The sequence below is a fragment of the Microtus ochrogaster genome, chromosome 1, assembly GCF_000317375.1.
Source record: "Microtus ochrogaster isolate Prairie Vole_2 chromosome 1, MicOch1.0, whole genome shotgun sequence".
NCBI lineage: Eukaryota > Metazoa > Chordata > Mammalia > Rodentia > Cricetidae > Microtus > Microtus ochrogaster.
In genome coordinates this window covers 107,836,681-107,859,162 of record NC_022009.1, presented here as the reverse complement: position 1 = coordinate 107,859,162, position 22,482 = coordinate 107,836,681, and the positions used below count along the sequence as shown (strand labels likewise).

Here is a 22,482-nt window from a genome sequence, read left to right as displayed (position 1 = left end):
CCCTCCCTCATTCTTTCTTTCATCTTTTCAAGAACTCTGAGTTTCCTTGTAGGGAATCTGGCTCCATACCTCAGAAGCCATCTTAGAAGGGAAAAGCAGGCTGGGGGCAGGACACAGTGTGGGAACCAAGTCCATGAGAAGGCAGTTGAGACGGCTAGGAACGCTACAGACCAGAACAGAGAGGTGTAAAATGAGGCGGCCAGAAACAGAGAAGGGATGGGGAGATTTTCCAAGGCATGGTGACATCCTTGGTGGGAGGTCATGGGGAAGACACGTCACCAGAAGGAGACAAAGGATACAGACAGTGTGAGGAGGAAGCTGGGTGGGGCAGCAGTCAGAGAGAGCCACACAGGCTGGGTTTGAGATCTGAGTTTTATTCTGAATCAATTGTAGCCCCAAAGAGAGATGGGGGAAAGGAGGGAATACTGGGAGACTCTTGCCTTCACTATGACTGAAGGAAGGTTCTCAGCAATTAAAGCCACAATGTGAGGAGCAACCATTTCACTGCAAAGACACTGATGATATCCAATCCATATAAGAAAACCCTCCACTCTGACTGCAGCTCAGCTGAGAGAAGGTCACTCTGGGCACTCATAAACCAACTAGCAAGTTTCTTTAGTATTTCTGAGACGGAAGATGTTGTCAAGACAAGCCTTTTGCTCAGCTGACAAAGTGCACTGCTCGTGCTGTCCCTGATGAAGAGTTCAGCTCCTAGGGCGGCACATCCGAGGATGACTTAAATCGTATGCTATGTGAGCACCGACTCTCTGATGCACATCAAATAATTTCTAAATAAGGGAAGAGATCCCAGCAGAGGTGTGCAGACAAAGCTCAAAAGCCAGCCTTGGAAGAAGAAAGTAGAAAGAACCCATAAAGGACTGGCATGCCCCGGTGCCATTCTTCAACTGACTGGTGGGCAGCTGCTCAAAAGAAAAGAGGGAGAGCTTCCAAAGTTCACAGAGAAAAGTCACCCAGATCCAGAGGGGTGCGGCAGGGGAACGCAAGAGACCCTATTGGGTCCACGATTTTCTCTGTTTAAAAACTGCTCACGGACAGCTGGCCACACTAACATCAACACTGCTTGGTGAGCATCACCTCCCCAGATTCTTTCCACAACCCCATGGGATACAGATACTTTCTGCCAGTTTACTGATGCACAGAGTGTCTTACCCAGTGAGTCAGCTGAGAGACAGGGAGGGAGTGTTTGAGTCTGGCAATTCCAACCCTTAACCTCTGCAGTGTATTAATCCCTGAGAAATGAGTTCTTACTCGCAGGGTGTATTAAATCAATTTGTCCTCAGATCCTTTCTTTTAAACACCATTAAAGGAAACGTTAAAAGTTTCACTTAGTGTTCTGAGAAACGGTTTTAAGAAAATTTAATTAATGATGAAGCATTTAAAGCTTTGCTGCTTGGCAAAGTTGATATGACCCACGCTGCCATTAAGCTCAAGATCAAAGTCCAGGCTAACTTCACAAACAAAAGCTATTTATAAGCAGTGGATATTTTGTCTGCCCCTGTTGGGATAACGAACTGTGAGTGCCACATTTGTTTATTTCCTTCTGGATCGAGATGCTTATAAGCTTCCAGCTCTAAAATGTGTAGTGTCATCCAGTCTAAACTCCAGCAGAGTTTTGCCCAAAATTTCAGGGCAAGCTAAGAAGGTTCCAATCAGCAGGCACGGTCTGGGCAGTTTCCCAGGCTAGTAGCACTGGACCGAACACAATTCCAGGTGACTCACTAAAGGGCACCATGCCATCCTAGAGGCCCAGGGACTGCTGCTGGTTTACCTCTGCATCTACGTCTTCCACACACAAACTCTGGAGTCCTTATTCATCATGTTAATCCCCTCCTACCAGCCGCCATTTGTCGCTATGGTGACTCATCTTCATCCTAGAGAAGGCAAGTGCTTAAGGATAAAGAGCCACACAGAGCTGCCACAGCTCAACTCTTCAAGGTACAACCTCAAGCAAGACACTGTTTCCCCTATGGAACCTCACTGACCTCACTGTTTAGCCAAGTGGACATTGACAGTACCTACCCTGTACACTGCCAGGTTTTAATGAGTTAAGACAAATAAGGGATTTAGCACAGAAGCTAGCCATATGCCATGTACGCTACTGAAGAAGTCTCGGTATTTTGATTAATGATTAATGATTAATGCTATCATTTTCCTACTGTACTGATAAAAATCCCTTCCAGTGTCAAAGTCACCGAGTGCGTTTCTATTAATTAACTAATTAATTAATTAATAAGCTCTTTGAGACATGGTCTTTCTATATAGTCTTGACTGTCCTAGACCTCTCTATGTGGAGCACATTAATTTCAAACACAACTATCCATCTGCCTCTACCTCCCAAGTGCTGGACTTAAAGGCATGAAACGCCATGTCCCAATGACTTTATATTTTAGTTTACTATTCACGCCATAGTAACTGGTCACCCAAGGATAAATATTTCTTTTTCTACATTATCGATAAAGTCTATGCAATTCTGTGTAAATGTGTAAATGAAGGGAAAAGTAAGTTTTTAGAGTAAAACTGGACATGCCAAATTCCTTACACACTATTGGCACAGGGACCACAAAAAGGCACTACCATTTCTTAGTAGAACAAGCAGGTGTCTACTGCTGCCAGCTAGAAGTCAGGGCCACCCATAGGTCCATTCTTACCACTAGAGCCAGGATGCAAACTCTTGCCTCACTAACATTGGAGGCAAACTACATTCCATAGTTATTCAAAAAAATCAAGTAACAACTGAATTTTCAACTGAAAATATCACTCACTGCTCAAAATACAGTAATTGTAGTGGTGTGAGTCCTAAAAGGTAGAGTTTCGTTTCTATGACAACACTTAGGCAGGAATTCACCAATCTCTTGTATTACAAATAAAACTATCTGTAAATTTATTCTGACTTCCATTAAATTCTGAAGTCTGTTCCCAGGTCAAAACTGCGAACTTAGCAGTGGTTTTCAAGTATTAACAGGGTTTGATTACAGCTCCTGGGGCCATCCTTAAAGCAGCTTTCTGGAGTGTCAGGACGCAACAGTCCTGGAGGACGTCGGTTCCAGCAATGTCTTAAGACAGTACAGGTCCTGATGATGACCCAGCGCTGACCGTTACCAGGTTAGAGGATGATACGGGCATTGAGGCTTTACTCTGAAGGGAAGCCCCAGACAGAAAGATCTAAAGAAAACAAATGTCCACCTCTCTGCTTTATTTCCAGTAGATCACCATTTCCTTCCACTGTCAACAGTTCAAGGCAGGCTCCACACTAACAGTTCAAACCACTCCAGAAAATATTTGCTCAAGTCCTTATAGTCCGGACTAGTACAACAGCTAAGTGGGTGAGAGTACTTGCCACAAAGCCTGAGTTTGATCCCCGGGACCTACATAGGAGAAAGAAGAAACCAACTCCCACCAGCTGTCTTCTGGCCTCCATCTGCATGCTGCAGCACGTGCTGTACAAATGCACATATTGATACACGCACTAAAACAAATGTTAAAAATGTTTTTAAAAACTTTAAAGTACCCTATAGCCATTAGATGGCATTAGAAACTAGTTTGGGTATTAGCATAAAACAGCAGCCATCTACGTACCTCCATCACTAGCCTCCTACTTCACCCACCCCAGAAACACATCATTTTTTGGGGGGGTAGGATCTCCTCATCAATTCTACATGCAAAATACCTTCCTAATCTCTCCTATAAATAGGTGCTTCCAATGTAGCCAGAAACTCACCCCACATTGAATCAGCACTTACTACATAAAAACAGGGCTCTGAAGATCAATATGGCCCTCCCCAAAGAATCAAAGCCTTTGCCATTTGACCGTTCACTACGGAGTGATCACCAGGCAGTTCCTCCTCTGCACCAGGTAAATACATGGAGCTTCAGGTTGCAGCCCGAGGATACGGAAACTGAGAGATGCAGAGCAGCTGTGATACGTTCAGATGAGGGCAAACGGTGACTGGACATAGATGTCACATTTGAGTAATTTAGTTTATTACAGCAAGAATGGCACTTTAAAGAAATACAGTAATTTACAAGATAAAAGCCAGAGGCTATTGCTTTTTAAGGATTAGTCCCTAATGTTCCTACTGAGAAACGCAATCAACAGAGAGCAAAGCTGGTGCACTCCGGGCTGCGCTTTGGAAGATGTTATTAAAAAGAGGCCATAAAAAGACTTTGGACCTAGGTCACAGGAAATGAGCAGTGATGATAAGCTTCTAATGTTTTCTCACAGTGTCAGTCAACCCATTTCCTCAGGATCCTTTCTCCACTTTCACACAGAAAGGCTGAACTATTCACACCCAGCAATACTCTCATGACCTGACACCCACCTGGGAACCTTTGCAGGTCAACCAGCCGCCATACAGAGGAGCAAGCAGGAGGCTGTGCTTGACCCATGAGATGCAACGCTTTATGAACACCCTGCACGCACACACACACACACACACACACACACACACACAGACACACACACACACACACCCTCCCTCTAAAGAGCTTACAAATCTCATTTATATAACAAAAGTGCTTACCACACAGCAAAATCAGGATTTGCTCCAAACATTGGAATGAAGACACGTACGTCTTAGAGAAAGGAAAGCTCAGGGGAGACCCAGGGGAGAACAGGGGCCATGGAGAAGCAGGACTCACAACAAAGCAGAACAGAGGAAGAAGGCAGGTAACCACTGTAGGCCAAGACACTGGTCCTTCTGACTCTAGTTAAGAAACATGATGAGTTTTACAAGCAGTAGATGAAAGAATCCGACAGAATAGCTATGAATCAAACATTTTCAGCCAAGTTACTCAAGCCTGTAGACTAATGGCACTCACTATGTAAAAAAAGCCGATCTGCCTTGTAGTACATTGAGGTATCAGTAAATTCTGGGCCTTCAAAGTATTTTGTTCCCAAAAATTCTCTCCCATCTCTCCAGAGTGTACTGATCTTGTGTGAGCATGTCCCCTGATTGGCCCCGGGCAGACCAGCTCACTTCTGATGGTTCACACTCTGCTGTTTCACACTCCAAAGCATCCCAGGTGTGAAGTCACTCCACTTTCTTCTCTTGGTTAGGCCTGAGGTGGATGACTCTTTCCCATTCATTCCTGGGGCTTTTTACCACATCCTCCTCAAATCATACAGGCATAAAGAAAAGCTAGCTTGGTTCAAAGAGAGCTTCCACTTTCAACAGAAAGCCAGATGCTGCACTCTCAGCCACTGAAGTCCACAGCAGGGCAAATGCGCAAACTAAGGTGGACCTAACACTGCCCTAACTCTTAGCCCATTTACTAAGACTCCTTGTTTTCTGTATATTTAAAATTTGTAAATTACTGAATGCCTGTAAAAAACATTTTTAGTACTAGTAATAAATTATATAATGGACACATGCATAAAGATGTATGTATCACTTAGGGAAATAAAAAATAACACTAAATGCTGATTCCAAAAAGTCAAGATTCTACTGGCTACATTAATGGACCCCATGGCTGTCCAGCTTCCTTATGTACACACAGAGCTCACCCAGCGGCTTCTCTGCACATCCAAGCCCATCTCAGACATGCAAGAAGTATGTAACAGTGTCAATGGAAATGCAAAACTACAGCTTCCCCTCAAAGAGAACAGCAGACAATTTATCCTCATCAGTTATGAGTCACATGACCCGGGGACACAGATTACAGTTATTCTAAATTGCATGTCAAATATGGCAGCAGGTTCAGGGAGGTTTTATTGCTACAGAACAAAGAAAGCTATAAATCAAGACTCTTGCACACATGTAAAAACACCTGGCTAGCAGGGAACAGCAAAGCTGGGAATCTGTTACAAATAGACCTCAGATACGATTTTTAGCTCTTGGCTGGTGGAGTCGGTAGTCTGCTAATACATCCCAAAAGGCTGTACCTGATAGTCACGAGGATATTAGGCAAACACAGTTGTGGGCAAGGAATGTCTAAGAAGGTCAGGATAGTGCAAGATCAACCGCAATTAGAAGCTGGCCCTGCAACATTCCAACCCCCCCCCCCCAGCCACTGAGGCGCTAGCTTTGTTGAAGGTCCTGTTCAAGGTGCTTCTTTCCAGTACAGACGCAAACATGAATTCCAAACAGCATGAGAGATACGAGAAAGTTGCTCAAGAAAAAAAAATCCACAAGGCTGTCCTCAATATCAAATTACTATATGACTTAGAATCCACTGATTTAATAAGCTTTAAATATTCAGACCTACAAAGACAGCTGCCCACACCAGCACCTTGCACTCATGGCCAAGGAACAAGAATGGAAAGGGAAATCCCAGAAAGGGAAACCCCAAAATCTTGGTCACGTGACAAAGCAGAGCCCTGCAGACCACACAACAAAACAGTCATGGCGGGAAAAGTTCCCCAAACCAAAAGAAAAGGAGCATTATTTAACTGTCTGTTCTGCTGGGGTTTTGCATATTCTGAATAAGCAATCCAATACTCCCCTTCTCTGACACCATCACCTCTATTTCTAAATGTCCACCAAAGCCTTTGAGTTACAAAAGCATCTGGGAGGCCCATGGCTGGGACCTGCAGACTGGGATAATTCTAAAATATTGACACTTTCAGAACAACACAGCCTCAAACTATTTTCCGTAGGCTAAAGAAACCACAGTAGCCCTTAGGACAGCAACCGTGTAGCCTCCTCAAAGGTGTTAAGTTCATTATTTCATTGGTGTGACTTCTGCTTGAGACGACAGTTGTATTTATATGGGTGGGGGTTCACTATTCAAGCTTTTATTATATTAAAAATACTAATTCTCTGTCTGCTATATGTGCTTCAAATGCTTTTTACTAGTTTTCCATTTTCCTATGACTTTGTTAAATGTTTTTTCTGTTTTGTGCAATATATCCTTCTTTCCCTGTGATTTTGATGTTTTGTTTTAAATGATAGGAAAACCCAGGTTTATAGTTGCAGAAATATTTATCTAAATTTCCCCTCATTCTTTTATCTTTTATACTTCATTTGCATGATTTTTGTACTCTTTTTAAATTTTTACTGAGCTATACATTTTTCTCTGCTCCTCTCTTCCAAGACCCCCACACTGCCAATTTTCTCCTTCCTATGTAGATCCATGTATTTTTCTCCTAGGGTCCTCTTTGTCGTGTAGGTTCTCTCAGGTTGTAGACTGTAGGCTGCTTTTTCTTTGCTTTATGTCTAAAAGCCACTTATGAGTGAGTACATATTCTATTTGATTTTCTGGGTCTTTACCTCACTCAATATAATTTTGTGTAGATCCATTTGCCTGTAAATTTTAAGATATCAGTTAGTTTTTACTGCTCTGTAGTACTCCACTGTGTAAATGTACCACATTTTCTTTATCCATTCTTCAGTTGAGGGGCATCTAGGTTGTTTTCAGTTTCTGTTTATTACAAATAACACTGCTATGAACATAGTTGAGCACATGTCCTTGTAGTACAAATAAGCATCCTTTGGGTATATACCCAAAAATGGTGCTGCTGGGTCTTGAGGTAGATTGTTTCTAATTTTCTGAAAAAATGACATACTGATTTCCAAAGTGGGTCTACAAGTTTGCATTCCCACCAGCAGTGGAGGAGTGTTCCCCTACCCCACATCCTCTCCAGCACAAGTTGTCATCAATGTTTTTGATCTTGGCCATTCTAGCAAATGTAAAATGGAATCTCAGAGTTGTTTTGATTTGCATTTCTCTGATGACTAAGGATGTTGCACATTTCCTTAAGTGTCATTCAGTCACCTGAGATTCGTCTATTGCAAGATCTCTGTTTAGGTCTGTACCCCATTTTTTTTATGGGATTACTTGTTCTTTTGGTGTCAAGATTCTTGATTTCTTTGTATATTTAGGAGATCAGTCCTCTGTCCAATGTGGGGTTGGTGAAGACCATTTCCCAATCTGTAGGCTTCCATTCTTTCTCAGTTTTAGGAGGCCCCTCTTATTAATTGTTTCTCTCAGTGTCTTTGCTACTGGGGTTATATTTAGGAAGTGGTCTCCTGTGCCAATGCGTTCATGTGTAATTCCCACTTTCTCTTCTATGAGGTTCAGTGGGGTTGGTTTTATATCGAGGTCTTTGACCCATTAGGACTTGAGTTTTGTGCATGGCAATGGATATATTTTCATTCTTTTACAAGCTGATATACAATTATGCCTCCACCATTTGTTGAATATGCTTTTTTTTCCCATTTTATATGTTTAGCTTCTCTCTCTAAAATAGGTATTGGTATGTATGTGGATTGATATCCAGGACTTCGATTTAATTATTTTGTCCTCCTGTCTGTTTTTAATGACAATATCAGGCTGTTTTCATTATTGTAGCTCTGTAGTAGAGTTTGAAGTCAGGGATTGTTATGCCTCCAGTATAAACAGAGATTATACTTGCATTTCTTGGCAACCAAGACCTGAATAATCACACAGAAACTACATTAATTACAACACTGTTTGATGGTTCAGGCAGGTTTCTAGCTAGCTTCTACATCTTAAACTCACCCATTTCTACTAATCTGTGTACCATTGTAGGCCTATGACTTACTGGTAAGGTTCTGGTGTCTTTCTCCTTTGGGAGTTACATGGTGTCTGCCCGACTCTGCCTTCTTTCTCCCTGCATTCAGTTTAGTTTTCCCACCTACCTATATTTTGCCTTGTCATAGGCAGAAGCAGTCTCTTTATTAACCAATGATAATAAAACATATGCATAGCATAGAAGGAATCCCACATCACTCCAGAAGTACCTTTATTATACAGGATTGTTTTGGATATCCTGGGTTTTTTTTTTCCATATGAAGTTGAGTATTGTTCTTTCAAGGTCTGTGAAGAATTTCCCTGGGATTTGATGGACATTACACTGAATCTGTAGATTGCTTTTAGTAAGATTGCCATTTTTACTACATTAATTCTACCTACTCAAAAGCATGGGAGAGCTTTCCATTTTCTGGCATCTTCTTCAATTTCTTTCTTCAAACTTTTAAAGTTCTTATCATACACGTCTTTCACCTCTCTGGTTAGAGTTACCCCAAGATGTTTTAAGTTATTTGTGGCTATTGTGAAGGGTGATATTTCTTTCTCAGCCTGTTTATCAACTGTATAAAGGTGGACTTCTGATGTTTTTGAGTTACTCTTGCATCCTGCTATATTACTGAAAATGTTTATGAGTTGTAGAAGTTCTTCAGTAGAATTTTGGGGACCACTTATGTATACTATCATATCATCAGCGAATAGTGAGTTTGGCCTCTTCTTTTCCAATTTGTATACCCTTGATCTCCTTTTGTTGCCTTATTGCTCTAGCTAGAACATCAAATACTATACTGAATAGATATTGAGAGAGTAGACAACCTTGTTGAGACTACAATTTTAAAAGGAATGGGAATGCTAGCTCAAAACAAAAGGACTCACCCCCGTGTACAAGCACACACAAAGACACACATGTACCCACTCATACATTGTCTTGCAACATATTTCTAGAACCGGGGAATGTTTATGAGCATTTTAGAATACTACAGAAACTGGCAGAGGAAATGAAAAATTAATGGAGGGAAAGAAAAGGTCCTGAACTTTTCATTCCAAAGAAAGCACAGCAGAGCCCTTGAACATCCCAGTAACATCCCACCATCTCTATCCACCCACTCACTCTGAGCATCCTCAGAGTACCCTAAAAGTAATAACCTGAGGGTCTGGGGAACTACTCTATGACCCCAACCTTGTTTATATCTTGCTAAATGATCCTTCTGATTCATCTCATGATAGCTTTAAGCAGTTTTGTGCCTCTTGATTCAGAAGTGAGTCATACAAATCAGCCTGTAAACACACCAAAACATCCATGGACAGAAAGTGAAATGGTATCATGCTCAATTTGTACCTTGCTATCTAGGTCCACCACAAACAGAGCATCACGGGTCAGTGAGATGGCTCAGAGGGTATAGAGGTTGCTCTATTCATCTTGATGACTTGAATGCAATCCTCAGAACTCATGTAAAAGTAGGACTGAGACGTAACTTCACAAAATTGTCCACTGACTTCTACATGCATGCTGTGACACGTACACACACACACACACACACACACACACACACTGACATACACACAGGTTGGGGGAGGGAAAGAGAGAGAGAATACTATTTAAAAATAGAGCTTCATGTCAGTAAAACTAAAATTGAATAAAAACAATTCTATATATAAAGGGAATAAGAGGAAGGAAGGAAAAGGGTGCATGGACAGGAGGTGGTCTAAGCATCTATCTGAAAAGCACTGTTTTGCTCATCCATAAATGCTATATTTAATTGCCCCCTTTAAGCCACACTCTCTTGAAGCAACATTTATGACCTCTTAGAAATGGCAGGCTACTCCACAATGCATATTCTCATCTCCATGTTTTCATAGGATCAGATGATGAGAGCAACACATATTTGCTCTTCTAAGTGCCCAACACTCACAGTATTCCCCACGACAAAGTTCTGAAGTGGCTCTCATCATTACTTTCTACAGGGGATAATCTATAAGGAACTGAAGCACAGAGGGGTCAAGTAATGCTCCCAAGCACACAAGCAATGTGTGACCAAGATAGTTTCCTTAATAAAAAAAAAAATTTATCCTGGAGACTGTGCTCCTAACCACACACACATATTGCCTCTAAGATCACGAAGAGTACTGGTCAACAAATGCTTCAACTGTCTAGAGACCATATGCAAAACTAAGATCCTGTAAGTATGTAAACTGAAATGAGCCAACTGGCAACAGTGCAAGGAGCATTAAGATGAAGCTAAAGATTAAGTGCAAGAGAGAAAGGGGAGAGACATAGCTCCTGGGCAAGGTCTCTTAGCAACCACTCCAAATGGTTCTGAGCAAAGAGATGGAAAATGTGAGCATCGCTGGTGTCCACTTCTCTCACAGGACCCTGGTCCCTGTTGTTGGAGGAGGCTGTGCGTTCAGCTACATCTTTATTTTCTTCTTCTGCCTTCTACAGATGTTCAAACACCCTAAGTCCTCAAAATCCACAGAGGCTTTGTGATGTGGACCCAGTAAGGGATCTCTGATTTGGCAGGAAGCAATTATTTAGTAGGTTCAAGTATCACTTTTTTTTTCCCATGGACCATGTGGGAGGGAGTCGTCTGGCAGGGTTTTCGGCACTGTGCCGATATGATGCACCACACATGTCACCAAAGAAAAGGATTATGCAAGAAAACGGTAACAGCCCATAATATTATGAAGAGCCCCTGTTTTTACTGACCACCTGTTTTGCCTAGACATCACAGTATGACAATACACCATGCTTCCTATGACTGTTCCAGCAACCATAAGGAAGAAGGTTGCACCATTTTACATTTAGAGAAAACACACAATGATCACATGGACTCTCTGTAACTCAGGACTTGGGGTACCTTCTGAATCCAGATGGGAATGCATTAGCACACAGGTTCCAAGCAGGAAATGAAGAATGAAAAGGTAGTTTGGGAGTATCCACACAGCAGGTGGAAGACTTTATGAGGCCAAAATGACTACAAATGGCTAACATCAAAATGCCAGTGAACTGAGCTTTCTGCTATTAAATTCAGGAGAAAATGACTCACCCCAAGGACTTTTCAAGACACGTTTCTGTTGAGCTCTGACACCAAGAAGCCTTGTTCCCATGATGCGTGTGTATGGAAATGAACTGGATTGAATATTTTCCAGTGAAACATAATATTAAAATATAAGAGCTTAGATTTACATGCATGCTAAGTATCTTTTATCCTTGGACTAGCAGTGATTTTTAAATTTCAAATATTTGAGATTTTATATTTACATATATATAACGGGGTACCCAGGAGTGCAACCCAATTCCAAACCCAAAATTATGTTTTATATACTCTCTTACCCATACAACCTGAAGGTAATTTTATATAGTATATTTAGTGAAGGCATTTGGACAGGGACTCATCACATGAAGTCACACTTGAAAGCTTTCAATGTGTTTTGTCAAAACCTTTTTGATTTTGGAGCACCTGGGATTTCAAACGGAAGCTACACCCAAAACTGTAGTCCATTTTCATACCTTACCTAATGTATGTCGGAAACGGCCACCTGAAAGAAAGAGTGGACGTTATCTCACGTACAATGGAAAAAGCTTCCCTGATCACTGGAGGAAACAGGGCAACTGCAATGCTTAGAAATCAAATCCAGAGCCTTAGCCACAGACAATAATTACCCTGCTCCAGCAATGCGGACAAAGGATCCCAGAGTCTCTGAAAATAGTGGATGTAATTATCTAGAGTAACAGAAAGTAAAGATGAATATTCATTTTCCCCATAAAATGGCAACATCAACCATAGAGCCTCAAACTACAATTATGTAGAAAGAGAGAGGTGGCTAGCTAAAAGCGGAAGTGGCTACCAGGGCTGGAAAGAGATGATTGGCTATTTTCATTCTGAAATCCATCAAATTCTTTGGATTCTTAAAGAACATAAGTGCATGACTTGGACTGACATTTTGAAACAGTTTAATATTTATTAAGAAACAGCAAAAAGAAATGAGAATCAAGTTTCTTAGGCTGGGAGAAGCACAGAGCTGTCAATAGCTAAATGAAAGTTACCTTCTTGTACCAGAAAGACTTCTTTTCTCTGCCAAACTTGCAGAGGCAAGGACCCAGGTCCACAGACTGATAAGCAAGGGACAGTGATCCACATCCAGGAAGCCAATCTGAGCAGCCTCTGGGTACCGTCCCTCCTCCAAACCAGAGCAGGCAAAGGACTTCATGAATCAGACTCAGAAGGGACATCAGAGGACCTACATTTCCCCTAACCAGTAGAGACCAGTATTACCATCTGGGACACAACAAAACAAAGCAGAATATAAATGAGGCCCCACAGAGTAGAGAGGGGGAAGCCACCCCTTCCCTCCTCCATTCTTAGTAGGAAGGTAAGAGGTTTTAGGGATACAGAGACTTCAGCAGTCAAGGAACAGACTTTTTCAGGTAGGGTACAAGGAACTGAAGTGGCAAGAGGTATGATGTGTTTTGGAAATGGGGTACAGCCTAACCCGCATCAAAATGCATGCGTGCTTCATGATAATGCTGCTCTACTCCATCTTGGGACGGGACTTAGAGCAGCGATGATTCCATACAGAAAGAGAAACTGGAGCTGGGCAATGGTAGCACACGCCTTTAATCCCAGCAATCAGGAGGCAGAGGCAGGCAGATCTCTGTGAGTTTGAGCCAGCCTGGTCTACAGCACGAGTTCTAGGATAGCCAGGGCTACATACAGAGAAATCTGTCTCAAAAAAACAAAAAAGAAGCAGCAGCATCAGAAGAAGAAGAACAACAACAACAACAACAGATTTGAACAAGTCAAACAAAGTAATCGAGTTGTGCCTAAAGTAGGCATGTAAGAACACATTCTCTACCAGGCATGGCCAACCTGTGCATTCATACAGGCTGTATGAATCTCAGGTCCAATATTTTAGGTGACAAGCCATGTGGTAATGTCAAATGCTAGACATCCATATCTCCACATTTAAATCAGCCAATTTTATTTGACATTGGATCTTCAATTGCAGACACTGGCATTATCTCACTGGAAAGAGCTCATGTCCCGTCCCTGGTCACTATGTAGCTTTGAGTCTGTAAACTTTACAGGTTCTGGCCTCGTACCCTATCAGTCCTCTCTCCGGTTCACAAGACATGAAACAATTATGAACAGTGATTCTCAATTCCCCTATTTCCATCCTGGCATGTTCATGCAAGGCCGGCTTCTTCCTGTAATGCATCTCTATTCTAATCCAAAAAAAGAAGTGAACCAAGTGTGAGCCACATAATCCAAATTCCTGGACTTAATAAAAATATATGTATCTTACTCAAGGCTTTCTATCTATCTGGGAAAATTCTAGTACCTGGTGGATTACAGATGAACACTGCTCCTCCTGCATTTCACATAAATATTTATATAAAACAGTTATGCTTTATGCTGTAAATCACCAGCCTTCAGAAATAAGTGAGCACATAAGCTCTCTGTGGCTTTCCCAAGCATGCAGAAGTGTCACTTACAAAATACACATTGTAAGCAACACATGGAAGAGAAACTGAAAATCAACACATCTTAACTTTCATATTCTTTTAATCCCATGCATAAAAAAATGGCAAGCAATAAGGATAGAAAAGCCACTGATGAATCATGCCTTCCCTCACAGCTCAAAATCTCGTTAGGACAAAACAACAGAGAAAGGCTTGTCCAGGGCTGGGGTTGCACCCAAGGTCCCTGCAGCACCATGCCTAAGGTAGCTAGTCAATGCTAGCTGGTGACTAGAAGGAGAGAGAGATGAATAGTCTTTTTCTGTGGCGGTTATAAGAATGAATTCCCCTGTATGGGCAGGTGAGGCAAGAGGCAGGAACGCTTTCTACAGGGTGGGTTAAGACGCGTCTGAAGGTAGTGATTATATAGAGACAGTAAATACTCTGGGAAAAAAAAAAAAAACAAAGACCAGCCTACTAGAGTCATGTCATCATCTCAATGTTGTTTAACAGATAAACTGCATCAAAGGTTTTTTTGTTTGTTTGCTTGCTTAAGATGAGATTAAGCACTTCTTAAGATGACTTCACACTATTCAGAATGATAGAAATCTCACTTAGGAATTACTCATAGACATTTTCACTTAATGTTTAAAACCACTTAAACTAAGAGGATATTTCCATGCCTGAAAGCACTGAAATCCAGATCTCAAGGATCTGCATGTCCACATGGCCTTAGGATAGACAACAGTCAGAAGGGACAGATGACCAGGTGTTTATGGAGAGCATAAAAAATGGTATGGACACATGATGCAAAACTATCCAGCCTGAAAAAGAAATGTGACTTTCCTACATGATGCAGCTTGCTTAACAGAAATCATATATACTAAGTGAAATAAGACAGCCATGAGAGAGCTATGGGATTCCACAAGAGCACAGCGCCCAGTGAAGTCAAATCCATGTAGACAGAAATCAGAGTGGCAGCTTCAAGAAAATAATAAACAGTTATGCAATTGTTTTGCATGATGGACCGATTTCTGAAAATGAAGGTGGCAATGGTTTTACAACCATCAAAGTAATGTCACTGAAGCCTTAGAAACGGTCAAGGGACTGAGCATGGCGGCTGACGCATGGGACCCCAGGACATTGGAGGCCGAGGCAGAAGGGTCAGGCATCAGCCTCAGCTCAAAGAGACCCTAATCTCTAATTAATTAATTAGCAAACATTCAAGGTCCAGGTGTGAGGCACACACCTCTAACTTCACCATCCAGGAGTACCAAGGCACAAGGACTTGAGCTCTGAGCTTGCTGAGGTCACAGAGGACGCTCAAGGCGAGCCTGAAGTTCCTAACATGACCATTTCAAAAACAAACAAAAAAAAATGTCAGGATGGAATGTTTTCTGTGCATTTTTACAATTCAAAGAAAAAAATGCTGCCTTAAAATATATATATATTTTTTTTAAATAACTGGTAGGCGAGCAGTGGGCGGTGAGGAAGGATGTGTGCAGCTCACAGAAGTCACAGGAAAACAGATTACAGGGCGGAGGGGAAGTGAAGACAGACCACGGGAACCATTTTTTTCAATGCATCTGCAGAAGGGGTTAGAAGAGCAGCTTGATAGTTGCTTAGGAGATAAGGAAGAGTTTGAGGAACTTTTACTTCTCTAAGACAGAGGGCAGGAGACAAAATGGTGAAATGAAAAACTGAGATATTTAAGAAAGAACAGAGGAAGTGAGGCAGGTCCAAGGCTGGAAGCCTTCACATGAGACCAAAGAACATGAGGGAACCTGAATGCACTGATCCTGAGCGATGAGGTGTGATTGTGCTAACCCAGAGAACAACTAAAGAGTGAAAAACCAGGGAACAATTGGCTAAATATTCAGAAACTAGGGCCAGGTAACAAACCAAGATGGAAACAGGGATGTCCAAAATCAGAATGGAGTTGTACTGACGAACTGGAGAAAGAGCAGAAGTCCCCACTAAGGGCTGGTGCTGACGAGGCACAATCAGCATTCCCGCACCCTTAAGGACTGAGCATACCCCAGAGAGACTGGGACCCTCTTAACCCCTCTCTGACGGTCTATCACTACATTGCCAGCAAGGTCAAAGGTCCCGTGGATACCCACATGTACAGCCTACATGTACATGTACATGTACTCACATGTACAGCGCTACAGTAGAAGCGCACAGGTGTGCTTTACTCTCAGATTAATTTTCAGTTTTCCATGGGAAAAGAAAAGAAAAGAAAAAACTTTCGAGAAGCTAGCTAAAATCAGGAGACTCAGGAATGCTGTAGCTATTATTACTGCACCCTCACAGAAAAGGTCAAACTAGACATGGGAACAGTCATCCTCCTGCCGTCTGGGTTCCTCTCCCTCACCACCCACCCTCTCCCACTGTTCACCCTTGGTTCGGCCTGAACATCCGTAACCATATGAAAGTCTGCCTCAGACCCAACTTACACAAGCATGGATTAGAGTTGTTCTCCTAGGGGTAGTGGAAGTTTGCACTGCTTGATGCTGGAGCGTTTGGCGAGAGGTCAGCATTTCAGAGAGTACTTGAAATGTTTTGCTTTGAGAGCTAATGCAGCATTTCCCACTTGTCAACATAAGCAGACCGGGCAAAAAGCAAAGTACATTCCCTTCGGTACCAGTCAGATGCTGCATCTGTTGCTGATCCAGTCTCACCTACAAGGACGGGAGAGACTGGAGGAGTTGGTGAGGAGGAAAACTCCATCCAGTTCAGGATCCAGTAAAAGACTAAGGAAACGGCAGGGCTGCTGCAGGACAGCAGTGGGCTTTGGCAGAGGAGGGGTTAAAACGAGTTATCTGATACTGTAAAGTGGACAAGCACAGCTGGCTGATGACGCAATCCTCAGAGCAAAGGCAAGCCAATATCTAAAATGCTCAAGACAGAAAACAAATACGGAGTGCGAAGGCCACAGCTCCACCAAAACTGAAGCCAGACTGGAGATGCTCCATGGGAGGAAGTCACAGTCGCCTCTGAAACAACTAATGCCTAGGCTTCTGATGAGGACTTCATGGTGAGTCACATTTTCATTTCAAAAGAAAGAAACAGGAATTACATTGGCTTCATAGTGCTTGTGTCTTAGGGCTTAAACTTTCGTTTCCTGGATTCTTAAGTTTTTTTTGTTTTTGTTTTTTTTCTTCTGAGATTTAACAAACCATGTAAAGAGTGGTTTTAGTTTTAATTTGCGGGGGGGAGGGGAAGCAAGCATGAAGATGTATTTATAAAGTTCAATCTATGGTTTACCTTTCTATGAATTGTAAAGGAACTTTCATGAAGCCTTGACTAACAGCTATCTAACATAAAACATGCTTATATTGTACTCTAGTTTATTGATCAGCTTTCTAAGGATTGTTAGTTTAATAAGTCCCATTTTATGGAAAAATTGCAAACTTGCAACTGAAGGGAGAGATTTTAATTAATCAACCATACCATGTCCTCATGCTGGAAAAAAAAATTAATGTAGTTAATTCAGTATTTACTGTATACTGACAGTTTTAAAGTATTAGCACTAACAACAGGAAATTGTCACGGGGGTAATAAAAATAGCCAGATACCTGCAATTTGATCACTTTTTCTAATAGAAGGGAGAGTTTTCTCCACCTTTAGCTGCCGTCATGTGTACAAAGGCAAAGAGCCACCACGGTACCGCATGATTTCAGATGACAGAGGGGGTCTCTAGGAAACACTTCCGTGCATCGAGCTCAAAGGTTACAGCCCCTCCACCTTTAAGACCTTCACACACAAACAGTTGGGTCACTGCTTGTTCCAAACAGCTGGATGACACCGGGAAAATCTCTTCACGTCATTATTTTACCAATCTGAAAACGAGTTCAGCAAGTTTCAGGGACGAGATGATTTGTCTGACAAAGGGCAAGGATACACTACTCAGAGGAAACGACCACCTGGCTTCAAATCTATTTCCTTGTCTCTAGCAAACAGTGATCGGGTCCACTAAAATGCATGAGCGGACGAGAAGTGCAAGACTGTGCAGAACAAGTTAGTCCTTTAGCTGCGTGTTTACATAACAAGGGCAGTAATCGCATTATACAAAATAGTCAATATTATTGGGACTCAAGAGGAAGCAAGCTTTGCAGATACACAGCTAAATTTTGATCTACCGAGACTTTGAACGACATTATGTGTTCAAATGGGATTTAACTTTCTAACCGGCTTCACCTCTGTCCCAACACCTATTTAAACAACAAAAAACAAAGGTGGGTGTATCTGGCACACAGCGGACAATAAAAACTGAATTCTCTTCCTATCTTTTGACTAATAACGCAGTAAGTGAGGGGCAGGATTACCAAGAGAACTACCAACACTAAGTTACCCAACCTGTGTAATAAAACACGGCGAAAGTTACAAAGTCATCTGTGACACGAAGGGGAAATGAAACCTTATATGCCAACTTACAGACTATGTAAGTCCTACAGAAAACAGAACATTGGGCCAAAGCACACGTAGCACACAGGTATCAGCCAGGTCCACCCAGTGCAGCCTGCTCTGAGTGACCCTGCAGTCTGCACAATCCGGTCACTCCTTCCTGGAATTCACAAGTATGCCTGGATCCATAGAGGTGGTGGCTTTACCCAAAAAAGAAGTGAGAAGAAGCTACAAGGGTTAAATGTGTTAATTTGCAGGCTCACCCAACATATGCATATATTAAGTACATATATATGTATATATGTGAAAAAGAATCCGAGATGGAAATGAAAGATGCTAGATCTATAGGAGCAAAGACATGAACTAAGGAGCTGTCCGTGTTGTTGAATTACTTAATCAGCGTAATGTTTTGGGTTTTTTTTTTTGCTATTTACATAGTTCAGTATACATAGGTTAGAGGCTAAAGTAATAAAATTAACAAACTAAGCCCAATTTAAAATTCTTTTATTAGAAAACACAGTGAAACATATTTCAGCCAAAATGCTTAAACCTTTTCCTTAGCGTTCCCTTCCACTCCTAAAGATCACAGAGGACTCTTACAGGGCTGTGTTAGAATGTCCATCCAGGTCTTCTAGGCTGCAAATGACAGCTGGGAAGAGTTCTGTCAGTGCTAGTGCCATTCACGAGAGCATCGAGTACTAACCTAGTATGTGTTCAGGATGGTTTGCACGGGCAGGGAGGTGGCACCAGTCTAAATTTCGGTACATCTATTCAACACTTGGTTTGCAACAGTCAGGCGGTTCTCAGATCCATGGGTCATGTAAGCTGCTAGGAAGGCTGTCTAAAGAATCTCACCCAAGTAAGGAGATGAGAGGGGTGCTCTGGCCTCTGGGGCTCCTTTCCTGCTGCCAAATGCAGCAATAGTGGCTTCCTAACGTGGAACTGGCACGTGGTACCAAGTTCCACGTACAAATACATGGTATTTTGTTACAATGAAATCTTTCACTCTTAGTGCTTAAGAAGATCCTTTACTCGTGTTTTGTAGACTAATCATTTAGAGAATATAAATTCATGGAAAACTTTCTAGGTCTAGATGCTCATCCTACCATGGTAAAAAGCAGAGCTCACACTGTGACTGTTACCTTGTCTCGGCATTGTAAATTGCAATTGTCTACAATTCTGCTATCTAAAAGAAACTGATCAAATGAACTGGGGACGAGTATGCAACCCAGATGAATAAATTACAGCCACAGTTAACAACATGGATAATGTGTAGGAACACAGACGCAAACACCTAATTCAACAACCAGAAGAAACTCAAAGGGCTTTCAGATTTGAAACTTAGTGAGTATTTGGGTTTTCAGCTTAACCACACGCACATGACCAGTAAAATTTGCTCAAACATTTTATAAAAAAATCAAACACACTAAAATCTGAAACACTTCCGGTCCCGAGCATTTGGGTCAAGTGGGATTCTAAACTGTGCATGTAAAGTCAGATTTCATGTAGTTATACATATTTTACATCAAATGATAATACAAGAACCATAAAAGATTACGACTTCGTTTTTAATCAAAATATTGATTTGGAGAGGTGGCTCACTGTATAGAGGTACCTACTACCTTCTACCCCTGAGGTCTTGAGTTGCTCCCAGAACCCACGTGATAGAGAAACTGACTCTGAGGATGGTCCTCTCCCGTCCTTTCAGTGTGCATACACATGCTCCATGATCAATCAACAAATTAATGCAATAAAATAATTTTTAGAAAATCAAAATTTCATATGCCTGTATTTACATATCACATGCAAATCACAAATGCTTTTAGGAATATGTGTGTGTGCATGTGTGTGCATATAAATATACAGTTGCTATAAAACTGTAAGGCAGAAAAGGAAAGGCTAGAGAAGACAAGATCCAGACCCCAGGGAAAGAAGCAGAGCATTGTGGGTCATAGGCAGGCCACTGGTTGCAGGTACCCACACACAATTCACAGGACTTTTTCTTGAAGGAAATAAAAATTAACAATTAACAATCATGCTTGGACACTGTGATAAGAACGCATAATAAATCATGAGCCATAATTATTCTAGTTTATATCCAAAGATATCTACATAATTGATCTTCCTTGCAGGATGTGACAGTTTACAAAAGACTACAATAAAACTCGGGAGATTCTGAACAGACTCGCCTTTTGATAGCTAAGTGCTTAACTTGCCTGCAGCTACGCGAACAGATTCGTGCAAATTGGGTGGCCACTGAGTTTCTGCTGTTTGTCACCCACTACTGAGAGTGGTCCCGTCTCACGCAGCTCACTGTTGGGACACTGGCAGAGGTAGAGATGGGAAGAGGTTGGAAATATTATTGAATTTTTTAAGGATGTATTTTAATCTTTTGTTTGCATGCATGTATGTGCGCCACATGTGTGTCGCTGCCCTCGGATATTGGAAGATGGCATTGGGCGCCTTGCAACTGGAGTTTACAGGTGGCTGTGTGCCACTATGTGGGTGCTGGGGATAGAGGCCAGGTCTGTGTGAGAGCTATAAATAACTGAGCCATTTCTTCAGCTCCTGTCCCTTTAAGAGATGGAAAGAAAATACACCTGGGGAGGGGGTAGAGGATACAAGGAGGAGGGTGGCTGCTGCACAATGCTAAGAGAAAAATCTCCTGAGAGGGGGTCACATGATCTGCGATCAGCAGGTCTGCAGCAGGGACAGGACCTCAGACAGACACCAGGGCTCCAATTGCCTACACCCCAGTGAATTTTGTCCCTTTTAGACTTCATCCCTATAAAAGCGTCAGTATGAAAGCAAACCCAGCCGGCTGTTGCTGTTATTCCTTTGCAGAGTCTGACAAACTTAGGGGGTAGCTCTTGCAAGACCCTGACATGGCCCCTATCAGTTCTCAGGGATCCGAAACCTTCAGGAGTTTGTGACAGACTGAAAACATCTATCTGCTCCATTCAGCCTGGCACCAAATGACAGAACCTTGGGAGCTTCTTTTTTTTTTTTTTTTTTTTTTTTTGCTAATTTTTGCTTTTTATTTTTAAATTTTGTTTACAGGACCAAAAAAAGCAAAAAACAGAAACAAAAACAAAGAAACCCACCACCTAGGAGAACTGCTCTGTTACCCAAAGCATCAATTATCTACTCCTTGCTTTGTCTCCCTGCCCCATACTGCACTATTCCACAGGTCAGCTGTCAGTGGCATTCAAGAGCCACACACAGACCTGCCCCGCTTGCCCTGGGCAGCCTGGCCAAGCTCACACAGTAGTAGGGGCTTCATCCGACCATCAGGAGAAGGGTGCTGATGGCTCAGGCTGAGGGATTTAGCGCAGACAGGAAGGGGCCATGTTTTACCAGTGTTTCCTCCTCCAGGCCTCTCCTGCCACTTGCCACCGAGCCAGCGCATGCAGGTCAGATGCAGGGGAGCCTCCTGAGGAGAGGAGGATAGGGCCACATGACAGGGGCTCTGGAGGCTGCCTGTGGGGATGTGCTCAGCACACAAGTTTCTCTTATCTGTCTGCCTCCTGCATAACATTGGGACATTCTAGATCATTCAGCACCCAAGCGACTACTCTGAATCATGCGCAGGGTCACCACACAGAACAAACTAGGAAAAACGATTATTTTAGAAGAACACAGTATTTTCAACTAATTAAGGCATCAGTAACCTTAATCCATCCCACTCTTGGTTCTAAGGCACAGCTGCACACAGTGAATCATCTAGTCAAGATTTCTAGATTCTTTTTTTTTTTTTCAAATGAGGACTGCATTCATCTCCCAAAATTTCTCAAGAATTTAAAGTTTCACAGTTTCCCATGATCCACCTATTCACTCTAATTACTACAGAAAAATGTCCCTCCATCCTCTTGTCAATTATCTGAACCGGCTCTGCAGTTTTGCTATTGCTAACAGTACCTCAGTGACCCACTGGCTCACAGTTCCTGATACACATGGACAAAAATGCTGCATTCCCCCTAGGAGCTAAAGTATTCCACCACAGGATACATAAATGCTTATTCTCACCAAATACTTCCAGTTCACTTTCCACGGTAATAAACTTGAGAAACATAAAACTGAGTGCTATTTGTTAAGTCCTAAAA

At 42.1% G+C, this 22,482-nt stretch overlaps 2 protein-coding genes across 3 annotated transcripts in view; one reads left to right on the top strand and one right to left on the bottom strand.

Annotated features, from left to right (window-relative positions):
* LOC101989511 (mediator of RNA polymerase II transcription subunit 12-like protein) overlaps positions 1-22,482 on the bottom strand; it is a 224,414-nt gene that overhangs the window by 167,299 nt on the left and 34,633 nt on the right. The gene's annotated exons all lie outside the window — the stretch shown is intronic.
* P2ry14 (purinergic receptor P2Y14) overlaps positions 1-22,482 on the top strand; it is a 48,190-nt gene that overhangs the window by 10,380 nt on the left and 15,328 nt on the right. The window contains exon 1 of one of the 2 annotated variants that reach the window (XM_005344025.3): positions 16,741-17,009. The exons of the other annotated variant lie outside the window; for it this stretch is intronic. Within the exon in view, the coding sequence (XP_005344082.1) occupies positions 17,007-17,009 (3 nt within the window). The 5' untranslated portion in view covers positions 16,741-17,006. Of the gene's footprint in view, positions 1-16,740; positions 17,010-22,482 lie in introns of those variants that run through there. 2 annotated transcript variants of the gene reach the window in all.